Below are 12,375 nucleotides of genomic sequence, written 5' to 3' on the forward strand. Positions count from 1 at the left end.
CAACTCTTCCTTTCTGTTTTGTAACAACAAAAGTTTACAGTTTGGAAGAAGTTGTGCCTACAACAGACAGATTTTTTTTTTTTTTTTTCAAATCTCAGAATCTAAACACTAGAAACGATTGAACAGTGGAACAGAAGGATGATTTGTTCACGGGGTTACCGTGTTGTGAATCAGGAGGTGACAGGTGCCCCCTAGTGCGGTGTGGATGGCCGTGAGCAATCCGGAAATGTCACCTGCTTTCACCCGGTAACACATGAGTTGTGACGATCCTTGGCCATTTATGTTTGAGACAATGGCAATTGTTTGTAAAGGTTGAATCATAATTGGGCAAATATTGTTTTTAGCCCATTCCTTCATCCAAGAACAACAGCAGAAAGAAAAATAGTAGTTTGAATCATGGTGTTGGGACAAGATCAAGTTGTTTTTTTCCCCTCCCCCCACCCTGAATTGTTTTGAATTCAAATCCAGTTTGGAAATAGGATTAGACCAGAACAGGTTGGGTTGGGGATGTTTGGACTAAAAAACAGGTTATGCTGCAAGGTTCATGTTTGATGATGATATTAGAAAAAAGGAAGAGGAAAAGGAGGGTGGGAAGGAGAGGAAGAGGCGGGAGAAAGAGAATCCGGAGTTTTACCTATCTGCTCTAAATCTCCCTTCTGGAATGAAATAGGTAAAGTCCTTGGAAAACCCGGGCCATGTCTTCTCTGAACTGGAAGCTTCCGTATGTCTCAATAGCCCTTCACATAAGCATTTGGAGGAACCACTCAAAATGTCACCAGGTGACATTTCCATGGTATTAGGAAAGAGGAGGTGCTCCAGGGATGCTGGACTGTGACGGGCGCAGTGACATGAGACCAAGGCACGGGACTTCCTCACCTCAGTTTCCTAATCTGTGAATGGGCTCATGAGACTAACTCATAGGGCTGCAGGGGGATGGCACTGAAGGAGAGAAAGAGGGCTGGGGACCAGCTAAGGCGGCCTCCTTCCTCCTGCCTCTGGCCTGGGGTGGGGGTGGGGAACGATGTCTATGGGGCTTCAGCTCAGGGAAGACAAGGGACACAAAGTCTTTGACCCAGATGCTCTCTTTAGGGTTAATACGGTTTCAGCTTCCAGGCTGTTTCAACCCCAGTCGACTCCGGTGGGCTCGTAGTCATCTAAAGTCAGGTGACTTCAAATGAGAAGATGGCAGGAAGAAGGGGGGATTTGGAGCAAGAAACCCCAATGTCACCATTTACATTCATGCACTTAAATATTTAGTGAGCACCTACTATGCACTGGTCGCTGTTTTAGCCTCAGGGAGATACAGTGAATACAATGGACAAAGGTCACTGCTCTCATTTTAATGGGTTGACACAGGCTGTAAATAGATGAACAGATCGAGATAAAGACAGATGATAACAAGTGTTTTGGAGACACAAAGCAGGGTGAGTGATAAAGAATGGAGAAAGACTTGGGGGGGGTTGTTGGTAAGGTTTGGGCTGAGACAGGTGTGATGAGATGCACCTGCCATGATGAGGTTTTGGCTAATGTATGTGTTGGATGGTGAGTTTGAGGTGTCAGCTGGGGTCAGAGAGTAAGGTGGGGCCCACATCACACAGCCCTTTGCAGGGCGATTTATGGACCTGAGGACTTTTTCTAGGGGCAGCAGGGAGCCATGGCAGGATTTTAAACAGAGCGTGTTGCTGGGCGAATGGAATTAAAACCTAAATCTCACTACCCAGGAAACCTCTCCACGAAGGTAGTGGAGAAACAAAACAGATTTGTGATGGAGAAGGCATTAAAGCAGAACGGCATGCACACTCCAGGCAGAAACAGGAGGAATCCCACCACCTTACACAGCCAGGCAGAACATTCCGTCCCACACACGACCCCAAGATGAACGATAACTAGTCCGTCGACAGCACCATCTGTCACATAGGGTTCATTCTAACTTCACCTGGTCCTTGGGGCCAGCACTATCTGTGCTAACTAACGGGCTTCCTCTGGGACACAAACATCTACCTTTATGGCTGGAAGTAGGTCATTCTGCAACTTGTGGCCAAGTGATGGCCAAGTGCAGCTCCGACCGGAGGAGATAGGAGGCGCTGTTTCCCTGGATGCTCTTTCAAAAAAAGGCAGCTCCCAGGTCCTTGAGAAAGAGCTCCTGACCCACTAAGCTGGCTAGAGGCTTTTTTAGCTTTTAAAAAAAGATTTCCACAGGTTTCAAAGAGACAGAGAAAGTACATGCAAGGACAAATTTTTGGAAGTCAGTCTTTATTTACCAGGGGAGAAAAATCTGTTTCTTTATTTTTGACGGGAGGTGGGGGGACAAAGCCTCTTTTTATTATTTACTACCATGGTGACATGATCCGATTTTTAAAAAAAACATTTTCTTTTAAAGATTTTATTTATTTATTTGACAGAGAGAAATCACAAGTAGATGGAGAGGCAGGCAGAGAGAGAGGAGGAAGCAGCCTCCTTGCTGAGCAGAGAGCCCGATGGGAGGCTCGATCCCAGGACCCTGAGATCATGACCTGAGCCGAAGGAAACGGCCTAACCCACTGAGCCACTCAGGCGCCCCGACATGATCTGGTTTTTGTTCCAGGATCTCATCTGGGGGCTCAGAGACGAATGAACTGCTCCGGAGGGCAATGTCACGTTGGTTTAGGGAGAAATCAAGAGTTCTGTCCTGGGTGTGCAAGCCATTATGTTACTATTAAGAAGCCAAGTTCAGGGTGCCTGGGTGGCTCAGTGGGTGAAAGCCTCTGCATTCGGCTCAGGTCATGATCTTGGGGTCGTGGGATGGAGTCTCGCATCGGGCTCTGCTCACCAGGGAGCCTGTTTCCTTCTCTCTGTCTCTGCCTGCCTCTCTGCCTACTTGTGATCTCTCTCTGTCAAGTAAATAAACAAAATAAAATCTTAAAAAAAAAAAGATTCCAAGTTCATGGGTCAGGTAGGCAGGTGGATTTATGAATCAAGAGCTCAGGGCTGGCAGGCAGCTGGGTGGCTGAGTCGTTAAGCATCTGCCTTCGGTTCAGGTTATGATTCCAGGGTCCTGGGATGGAGTCCCACACCGGGCTGCCTGCTCAGCGGGAAGCCTGCTTCTCCCTCTACCAATCCCCCTGCTTGTGTTCTCTCTGGCTGTCTCTCTCTCTGTCAAATAAATAAATAAAATCTTATAAAAACAAAAAACAAAAAACGCTCAGGGCTGAGATCAGAGACTTTATTTAATTTGGGAAGAGGGTTGGGGGAGAACGGTCCTGGAATCCCAGGACCCCAGAGGTGAGGGAGTGTTGGAAGGAGGGGTGGCCTAGCAATGGGACCGGGGAGGCTGTTGGGGTGATGGGAGGGTGAGTCTGTCCACTCTCGGGCATCCGGGCAAGAGCAAGTCCAACAGAGTAGATGTGACACAGGCTCACATGGCTGGGTCAGGTGTGTGGAAGCAAAGTGCTGTCAGAGAGCAGATGACCTACTGTCCAGAGGAGTCTGTCCTGGGGAAGGGCCACAGAGACATGAGGCAGGGAGGGCTTTGGGAGGATTCTGGTTTCATTATTATTCAATAATTTGGGTGTTTGCAAAATAAGTAAATGGTGCACACAGGGAACGTCCAAGCGATACGGAAGGACTCACTGTCTGCCTGGTCCCCCTCCCTTCCCCTCACTGGAGGGGACACACAGCGCAGGCGTTTTTATTTGGGGTTGTATTTGGGTTTGGGGGGAGGAGGGTAAATAAGATGTGAGATACTAGAGACTAGGCACAGAATGGGGGGGCAGTGATGGAGGGGAAAGGGGTAATGACGTGAGTTAAGGTCAGGAGCAGGCAAAGTTGAGAGAGGCAGGGGTCCTGGGCCCAGTGCAAGGCTGGCCTTGGCTGGGAGCAGGGAGTCTTTGGTGCAGGGCCTGGTACAGCTGATGCACTGCTTTCACCATGGGGACTCCTGTGAGCACCCCGACATGTACCCCGGAGAGCCGCCAGCCCTAGTCATTGGTACCCACTGCCAGCTTGTAAACCAGGCAGGCTGGCCTTGGCCAATCTCCCCAGTCTGCCCCCATGAAACTGCTGGCCAGGCTGGGCTGCTTCTTGGCTCCCGCTTCAGACCACCCTCCCCAGACCCTGTACTTTGCTCCTCGGGCCTCTAAGGCCAGACTCCTGGGACCAGATACTGCCTGACCAAAAGTCATAAGGTACCGTGGGTCCTGAGGGTCCACCTTGCTTCCTGGCCTCCTGCCCAGGATCTGCCCTCGGAAATCACCTAGGGGGTTCATGTTGACGACTGCGTGATCTCACCAAGGGACCCCTGACCTAAGGGTCAAACCTAATTCGAGAGGAGTACATCAGCCTGCATTTCTGAGCCATTTGCCATCAGACAGCCTCCCTGGCCATCCCCTTCGCAGATATGGAGCTGATGCCCACTGTCTAGATGCAAGGTTAATGTCTCCCTGACACCAGTGCCTCCTGCCTCAGGCCCTGGGGGCCAATGCGGGACTTTGAGGAGATCTTTGCTTGAGTCAGGATGAGAACTGACTGGGGGCAGGGATGGGACTGGAGAGGATGGGGGAAACACACACACACATTTGTCTGGCTGGTGAACTTTTATTGGTCTCTCTATGTCCAGCAAAGGGGCAGGGACCTAGGGAAGGGAAGCCCGGGGCCCAGAAGGAAATGGGGACATGCACTGATCACAGAGGAGCAAGTGGGGGGGCTCCAGGAGCAATCCTCCTAGGGCTGGACAGAGGGGCAGTGGTGTAGCATGGGGAAGCCAGGTCCACTTCAGTGACGGGTCATCTGTGAAGAAGACACAAGGGGACAGGAAGGCGTGTGTCCTGCATGGACCTGGTGGCTCCCAGCAGCCTGGTCTCTGGGACAACCTCTGCCCCCTTCTCACCTTGGCCATGCTCGGGGGGTACCTGGCTTTGAGGGACTCATCATTCAGTAGAGGCCTCACCAGGCAGGAGCGGCGGTGGGAGAAGGTCTCAAAGCTCTTCTTGCCATGGTAGGACCCCATGCCACTGTTCCCTGCAGGGAGAGGCCCTTGGGTCACCCCAAGTGGCCTGAGACTCCCCCAGCTCCCACCTGCAACCCTCAGGCACCCCTTCTCTGAGCCTCCCAGGGGACAATAGAGAGTGTTCTGAAGAGTTCGGTTTTGGCGATACCGCTAGATGGCTGTGTGACCTCCAGCCTGTGTCCCCTCTCTCAGGGCCTCCATGAAGCAGGCCTGGTGTACCAGGGGGCCTAAAGGAACCTCTAGGATCTCAAGGTCAAACATGCTAGTGGCTACACTGGCAGGAGCCAGAGACCCACAGGGGAGAGCTCGTGGGGGTCTGAGGTTCTCTCCTGAACTCCCAAGCCAGGGCTGGGATGGGGGGGACATCTGTAGAGAGACAGGTGGGCAGTGAGTTCAGCCCCGGACTCACCCACACCCCCGTAAGGCAGGGAGTGCACAGAGATGTGGACGATGACGTCATTGGCCGTCACCCCACCACTTGATGTCTCTGCAATCACCTTCTTAACCACCTGCAACGGCATGAAGCCCCTGCCTCAGTCTTCTTCCTGGGGCACCCCAGTCCCTCCCCACCCTGTCTGGGCGCATCCCAGAGCCTCAAGGGCCAGGCAGAGCCATACTGCAGTCTGAACCCCAGTCGGGGTCTCCCACTCTCCCCACATGTTTTGTACTTTGTGGGAAACAACTGGCTTCAGAGATGAGAAAGGGGCTCAGAGAGGTTCAGCGACTTGCACAAGATCACACAGCAGGGAGCACCGAATCTGGATCTGAATCCGGCTCTGTGGACCCCTGGGTCCTGTTCGCACGATGCCCTTTTGGGAAGCCCAAGACCCTGGCAGGGAGGGGACCCCAGGCCCACCTTGTCGTTTAGAGAGAACACGTAGAGTGCCAGGGGTTTCTCGCGTTGGTTGATGAACTGGATGGCCTCCTCCAGGCTGCGCACACACATGATGGGCATCACCGGCCCAAAGATCTCCTCCTGCATCACTGGGGACTGGGGGTCCACATCTATGAGGATGGTGGGGGCTGAGGCAGGAAGCAAGCGAGAGTCAGCCATTGCCGAGACCTCCACCTACCTGGCAAGCCTGGCATCTAGCTTCCTCCTTCCATTCCTGTAAGGGGGCGCTGCCGAGTCTCAGGCAGGGCACCTGACAAGGCCTCTGCCTGCCTGGGCTCCATCCCAGCAGACCATGGGGAGAACTGCGTATAAACAGAAGGGCGGGGAGGCGCGCGGCGGTGGTGTGTCGGGGGGGACACAGGGTCCACATGGAGAGGGGGCAGGCACTGTGCCCTGCCACCACCTGAGCCCCTCCCGGAGCTCTTCATTCCCCGCCAAGCTGGGGGCAAAGTTGGGGAGGGCGCAGTGCCCTTACCAAAGGCGAGCACACACACCTATGTATCGGGTGGCCGCGTCCCCCGTGCCTCCATAGGCGACTTTCTGGCCCTCCATCAAGCCCATCACCCTCTGGAAATGCCGGGAGTTGATGATCCTTCCGTAGTCACGGGACTTCTTGGCGTCCTCCCCATAGAACTCCTACAGAAAACAGGAGGCAGGCTTCAGGTGAGGATGTGGTCCTTCATTATGGCCATCAGCTGAGAGGTGACCTGGCCTGGGAGCACAGGTGGGCCCCACCCCAGCAGGTGCACAGCGACACCAAGGGCTACTGGACTGCCATGACATCTGGGGCACTCCAGATGTCCATAGCATGTGACTTGCAGTAAGACAGCATTGTTTGAAAGAAATACATGCACAGTCGTGTGGACCGGGCATTAGGATTGAACGTTTGTGTTCACAGAAAGGAAATGGGAGGGAACATACCAGTAAGTCAGTAGTGATTGCCTTGGGGTGGTGGGTTTCTGAGAGGAGCTTTTTTTTTTTTTTTTGCTTTACGCTTTATTCTTTTATAATCTTTTCCCAAATTATCTACAATGAGTGTAGATTACTTTTAAGATCAGAAAAAAAATATCCAGTGTTTTCTAAAGTCTAGACTGCCCCCCACCACTACCTTGTAGCCCCTCTCTCACTCAGCCCCCGGGGCGGGAGGAGGGGGCCCATGCTCACTCACTTTCAGGGACTTTTTCAGCTTCTCCACAATTTGATTCTGGATGGAGGGGTCACAGAGGATGTAGTCGGGGCCCACACAGGTCTGGCCGCTGTTCATGAATTTCCCCCAGGCGATGCGTCTGTGAAAATTCCAGATTAGATCACATTCCGCAAAGCGCAGGAGGTGCCCCCAGATGAGCATCTCAATTCCACCAGCGCAGGATCGAGGTGTGAGGGACTGAGCTCTGCAGGAGAGCTCTCAGGCGGGCAGAAGCCAGAGGCTTTAAGACTCAGATCAAGACTGTGGTCCGCGTGAGCTGGACCACACCTCACCTGCAGGCAATGTCCAGGTCACAGTCCTTGTCTACATAGCAGGGGTTCTTCCCCCCCAGCTCCAGCGTGACGGGGGTCAGGTGCTTGGCCGCCGCCATCATGATGATCTTCCCCACGGCGGTGTTCCCGGTGTACAGAATATGGTCAAATCTTTCCTTGAGCACCTCTGTGGTCTCGGGAATGCCCCCAGTGATCACCGGGTACAGGTCCTTCCACATGAGGAGAGAGATGAGGCTCAGGAAAGACCACTACTCCTCCTCCCCCCAACCCTGGCGAGACAGCCCCCATCAAACAGACCCCCCTCTCCTTACACCGGGACTCCATTCACCTCTATGGGGCAGGCCAGCTCTCCTTGCCCCAACCCAAGGCTTAGCTTCTTGCTGCAAAAATGCAGTTTCTCAAGCCCCAAAGACCCGGAGAGCACCTCACCCTGTCCAGGTACTGAGGGATGATGGTGGCCAGCAGGTTCGCCATGTTCTCACTCAGCTCCGAGGGCTTGGTGACCACTGCATTCCCTGCAGAGCACAGGGATTCAGAGTCCTACCCTCCCAGGGACCAAGCCTGGAGCCCCATCTGTTCTGAGTCCATCAGACCCCGTGAAAGACAGATTCATCAGAACTTGACCTGATCCAGGTCTCTATCTTCCCCCAGGCCTGAGCTCCCCACCCTCTCTGGCCACACTCAGTAGGGGTGGGACCGTGATCCCTGGTGACTCCCTCCTGAAAGGGGGCCCATGTACCTGCAGCAATGGCGCCCACCATGGGCTGGATGGTGACGGTGAAGGGGTAGTTCCAGGTGCCGATGACGAGGACCACGCCCAGGGGCTCCGAGTGGATGTAACACTCGTCCTGCTGGGTCTGGAGACTCTTCTCCACGGGCTCATCTGCAGCCCACTCGGGGAGCTTCTTGATCATGTACTCGATCTCTTCTAGGACATAAACCATCTCCTCATAGTAGGCATTCCATTCATTCTGTAGTGGAGACAGGCTCCGTGTGAGCTCACAGGCTAGAGATCGAGGGAGTCACTGGGGCTTGGCTGTGGTCCTGACACACTGTTCCCTGGATTTGGGACCCTGAATGAGCTGCCTACCTTCTCCGGACCTCATCTGAAAAATGGGAGTGTGGTCTGGACCTCCCAGGAGGTCAGGGCTGGGTGGGCATGTTGCAGCCAGGGTGATGGGGGGTGTTCACGGGGGGCTCCCCAGGTTGGGTGCTGGGGCCAGAGAAGGCACGGGGGTCCGAGCCAAGCTGAGGACTTGCCACCTGGGTGGTGGACCCATGAGGGACCCTTTCTGACAGTGTTGGGGGCCCAGGCAGGTTTGGACATGTCAAGTTCATGGTGCCTCCCAGGACCTCAGATTTGGGCAGGGATGTGAAGGTGGGGAGAACCCAGTGGAAGTGCGCCAGGAATGCTTTTAGGTTGAAATGAGCCTTGAACCCAGGATGGAGCCCTAAGAAGGCCATCTTGAAAAAAGAGGTCCAGGAAAAAGACAGCCAAAGAGTGGAAAAAATCCAGGAGACCATCAGCAGCAGAGGGAGAGGAGGGCTCAAGGGATCCTCCTGGAGTGGGTGGGGAGGAAGCCACTTTGCAGGGGTGAGGAGAGAGGAGGAGAGGACGTCAGAACACACAGCTCTTCTGTGAACTTTGGCTGTGAAAGAGCAAAACAGAAGTTGTGAAGCTTTTGTTTTAAGACAAGGAACTCCTGTAAAAATACAGGAGCCCATGACCTATCTAAGGAGGGGGATAAGCTCCAGCTAACCCCCTGCTCTTCTCCAAGGCAGAATCGAACTGTGGGGTCAAGGCCAGGCGTCTTGGGAGCAGCAAGATAAAGGGTTTGAGAATTGGCAGGTGTCTGATTTTGCTCAGGGTGAGGGATGGATCGAGAGGGAGGGAGGGGCCCTTTGGGATGCCAAGCTGGGATGTTCTCTTGGGCTAGGGGGTGGACTAGGTGGCCCTACATTGGGCTGAGGGCTAAGGGAATAAGCAGACCGGAAGTTCACGGTGTCCTGTCCACAGGCCATGGCGAAAAAACGGTGGCCTCATGCTCCGGGCTGGGTGGAGAAGGAAGTGAAGCCAGGAGGAAATGGGAGGCAGATGGGGGAAAGGAGCTGCTGCCCGTGTGCTGAGCTGCAGGGGAACCTGGGGCTCGAAATGGGTCGGAAGGAGTGGCCTGAGCGCCCCATCTCAGGGGCTGATGGTTTGAGCTTCACTTTTCCTCCTCTATAAAAGGGTCCTGCCAGGGGCGGCGTGCTTTGAGGGCTAGTTGAGGTTCTAGGCAAAAAGCTGGGCACAGACCGCCAGCGTGCAGCGACCTTTCCTGTTGCGGTCCCACGCCTCCGGGGTGTTGGGGGCACCGGGCGCACCTTGTGGAGGTCTGCGGTCAGCGCGCCCACGATGTCCTTCTCGTGCTCCTTGATCATGCGCCGCAGCGCCTCCAGCTGCTGGATCCGGAACTGCAGCGGGCGGGTCTTGCCCAAGTTGAAGGTGGCTCTGGCCCGCTGCACGACCTCGCTTATTTTGCTCATGGTGCCTGTGGGGAGAGAGTACCTTGGACCTGGGGGCTGAGAGCTGGCACTCTCATTGCTCCTGCACCGAGTTAATTTTATAGGAAGAGTGCTGGGAAAGTGGCATGCTTTTGCCTTCTCAGCTCCCTAACCCAGACATCCCAACCTCTGGCCCTCCCATACCTGCTGAGCTGATGACAAAACTGCAGGGAGAGTCAGGGAGCAATGACTCGCGACCCTAATTGCTGGCGGTGAGTTCTGGGCTGTGTGCTGGGGCAGGTCCTTCCTGACATCTCTCAACCTTCACTCCCACCTCGGCCTGCTTGCAAAGCTGGAGACCCTGACAGGCAAACATGCCAAGAGCCAGGTGCATGCAGCCCGGCTGGTTTCCGGGTTAGACTGGCCCACACAGGTCCACAGCCAGCTGATTCCAGAAAACCAGAGTGTGCCTGTAACACCTGGGACACACAGGGTGTGGGCCAGCACCGGTCTTAGCTTCTGAGTTGCACACACAAGTGCGGAAGGAATTCCTGCTAGCCGTGCAAAAAACCATACTGGCAAACTGGGATGGCTCTTCTGGGGGCCCTCTGGCAACCTCTAGCAGAAGCCTTTACAATGTTTTTCTCTATGATACTGCAGGTCCACATTCAGGAGCTCACAGAAATCACAGCATTCCCAAGCATTCATGAATAAAAACAAGGTCACCAAGGTTGTATACCACAGAGGACTACTGGAAACAAACTAAATGGCCAGTGGCAATGGAAATGCGGTACCCAGCACTCGTGTAATGGATGACTGCACAGGATTTAGGGGGGAGGTAGAGCTCTCTTGCTCTCAGAGCTTGATGTGTCCTAGGCACAAGGCATAAGCACGAGATACAAGAAAGAAAGCGGGTTACAGAACAGCAGGAACACGAGGCATGCACGTAGAAGTGTGTGTGCACATGCGCACACGTATGTACATGTGCTCTTGCACATGCAAGAAAAGACCAGAAGGATAACCCCCAACATGGTGATGACAAGTAGAGGTGGAATTAGTAGCGATCTTTGTGCTCATCTTCTATGATGTTTGACTTCTTTTGCAACAAGCTTGCCTTTTAAAAAATGTTTTGTACCTTTTTGAATAGGTAACATGCGTTCATGGTAGAGAAAGTGAAAAGATACGAAAGGGGCATAAAGAAAAGTCTCCCTTTTCCCTCAGCAATTCCTCACCATCCCGCCCAGAGATAGCCCAGCATTTTCAGATACTGTGTAACTTCTAATATCAGAAAAAAAAAAAAGAAAACCCACAATAAGGCTAATTCTACTTCGCAGAAAAATTATATATACCACACAAACTATACAGATATACATATATGTATATATGGTATACATATATGGTATATATGTATATATATGTATATATGGTATATATACATTTTTGCAAAATGGAAATGAGAGAGGGTGTGTGTAATCCAGTTCAAATTCCAGCCAGTGGTTTCTGATAACTTTCAGAGCGTCCCCTGTCCACGGTGCTGACCCCCACCCCAGGCATTCTGCGCAGAGAAAAGGGGCCCTGCCTGCAGCAGGGCATCCCAGCTGACCACGACCCCAGCCACACAGCTCTGCAGGATGGTCCTGCTTCTGTCCTTGGACTCAGGGGATCAAACCAAGGCAGCAGGCTCTGGACATCGGCCACCAAAGCTGGGCAGCCCAGAGTAGAAGAGCCCAGATCCAGTACTCAGAACCATGGGGTATGTGGGAAGGAGTCCTCTCTATGGATGGCATTCATAATGGCATCACCCTTCAGTTATTACAGAGATTAATGGAGCTGGAGAGCATCTAACATTGCACTTGGCACCCCAAGAGGAGCTGATGGAATTCCTTTCCTCGGAATCCCACCTGCCTCACCTGTGCCAGCTCTGCCCCCAAGGAGTCCTCATGGTTGACTCCCCCTCAGTCACCTGCTTTGATCCTCGCAAAAACTTCGTGTCGGTGCCCATGAAGAAGGAACTGTTAGGAGTCCATTTTATAGGTGAGCAAAGTGAGGCCGAAAGATGCTGGATATACCCCCCTAGGGAAAAAAAGAGAGAGAGAACGGGATCGGGAGATGGGATGGGAAGGGGGTCGGGGAGAAGATTACCTCTGACACAGCCTTTCCTAGCGTCTTGAGACTCTGGAATGAGCCACCGCTGAGAGGGGAAGCATTTAAGGACCCTTCTTCCCGCCCACTTGGTCCTGGAGTCCTTGCCCAGGAAGTATGGGTAACCAGAACAAAAACACTGTTCGAATATGGGTTCTAGCTAACTTCGACTTCCTCTGAGCCCCAGCTTCAGGGATTAGGCCTTGGGTGGTTTATTATTGTTATTTTTTTTCTCTTCTGAAATGCAAGAATGCATCTCTGGAGGCTAGGGTGGGGCTCCTGTCCACTCTTCAAAAGGAGCCTCAGTGTTTGCCCTGGGCAAGGGGGCCCTGATTGATTCAGCCTGGCACGGAACTCTCCTAGATTTCCCAAAGTTCAACCGCCGGAGGCT

At 53.3% G+C, this 12,375-nt stretch overlaps 1 protein-coding gene across 3 annotated transcripts; it reads right to left on the reverse strand.

The window, feature by feature from the left end:
• Positions 1-4,552: 4,552 nt before the first annotated feature.
• ALDH3A1 (aldehyde dehydrogenase 3 family member A1) lies at positions 4,553-12,018 on the reverse strand. 3 transcript variants are annotated; one of them, XM_082708317.1, is made up of 11 exons: positions 11,985-12,018; positions 9,723-9,889; positions 8,098-8,329; positions 7,788-7,873; positions 7,359-7,567; positions 7,048-7,165; positions 6,374-6,515; positions 5,841-6,007; positions 5,394-5,493; positions 4,865-4,995; positions 4,553-4,764 (listed from the first exon to the last, which is right to left on the reverse strand). In XM_082708317.1, exons 2-11 carry the CDS (start codon positions 9,882-9,884, stop codon positions 4,750-4,752), a joined length of 1,362 nt encoding a protein of 453 aa, XP_082564443.1. In that variant the 5' UTR covers positions 9,885-9,889; positions 11,985-12,018; the 3' UTR covers positions 4,553-4,749. The 3 variants fall into 3 exon arrangements, with proteins under 3 accessions (XP_082564443.1, XP_082564444.1, XP_082564442.1); XM_082708318.1 differs by lacking the exon at positions 11,985-12,018 and adding an exon at positions 11,753-11,837; XM_082708316.1 differs by lacking the exon at positions 11,985-12,018 and adding an exon at positions 10,047-10,263.
• Between the last annotated feature and the right edge of the window lie 357 nt (positions 12,019-12,375).

Source organism: Mustela nivalis, assembly GCF_964662115.1.
Source record: "Mustela nivalis genome assembly, chromosome: 17".
Classification (NCBI taxonomy): Eukaryota; Metazoa; Chordata; class Mammalia; order Carnivora; family Mustelidae; genus Mustela; species Mustela nivalis.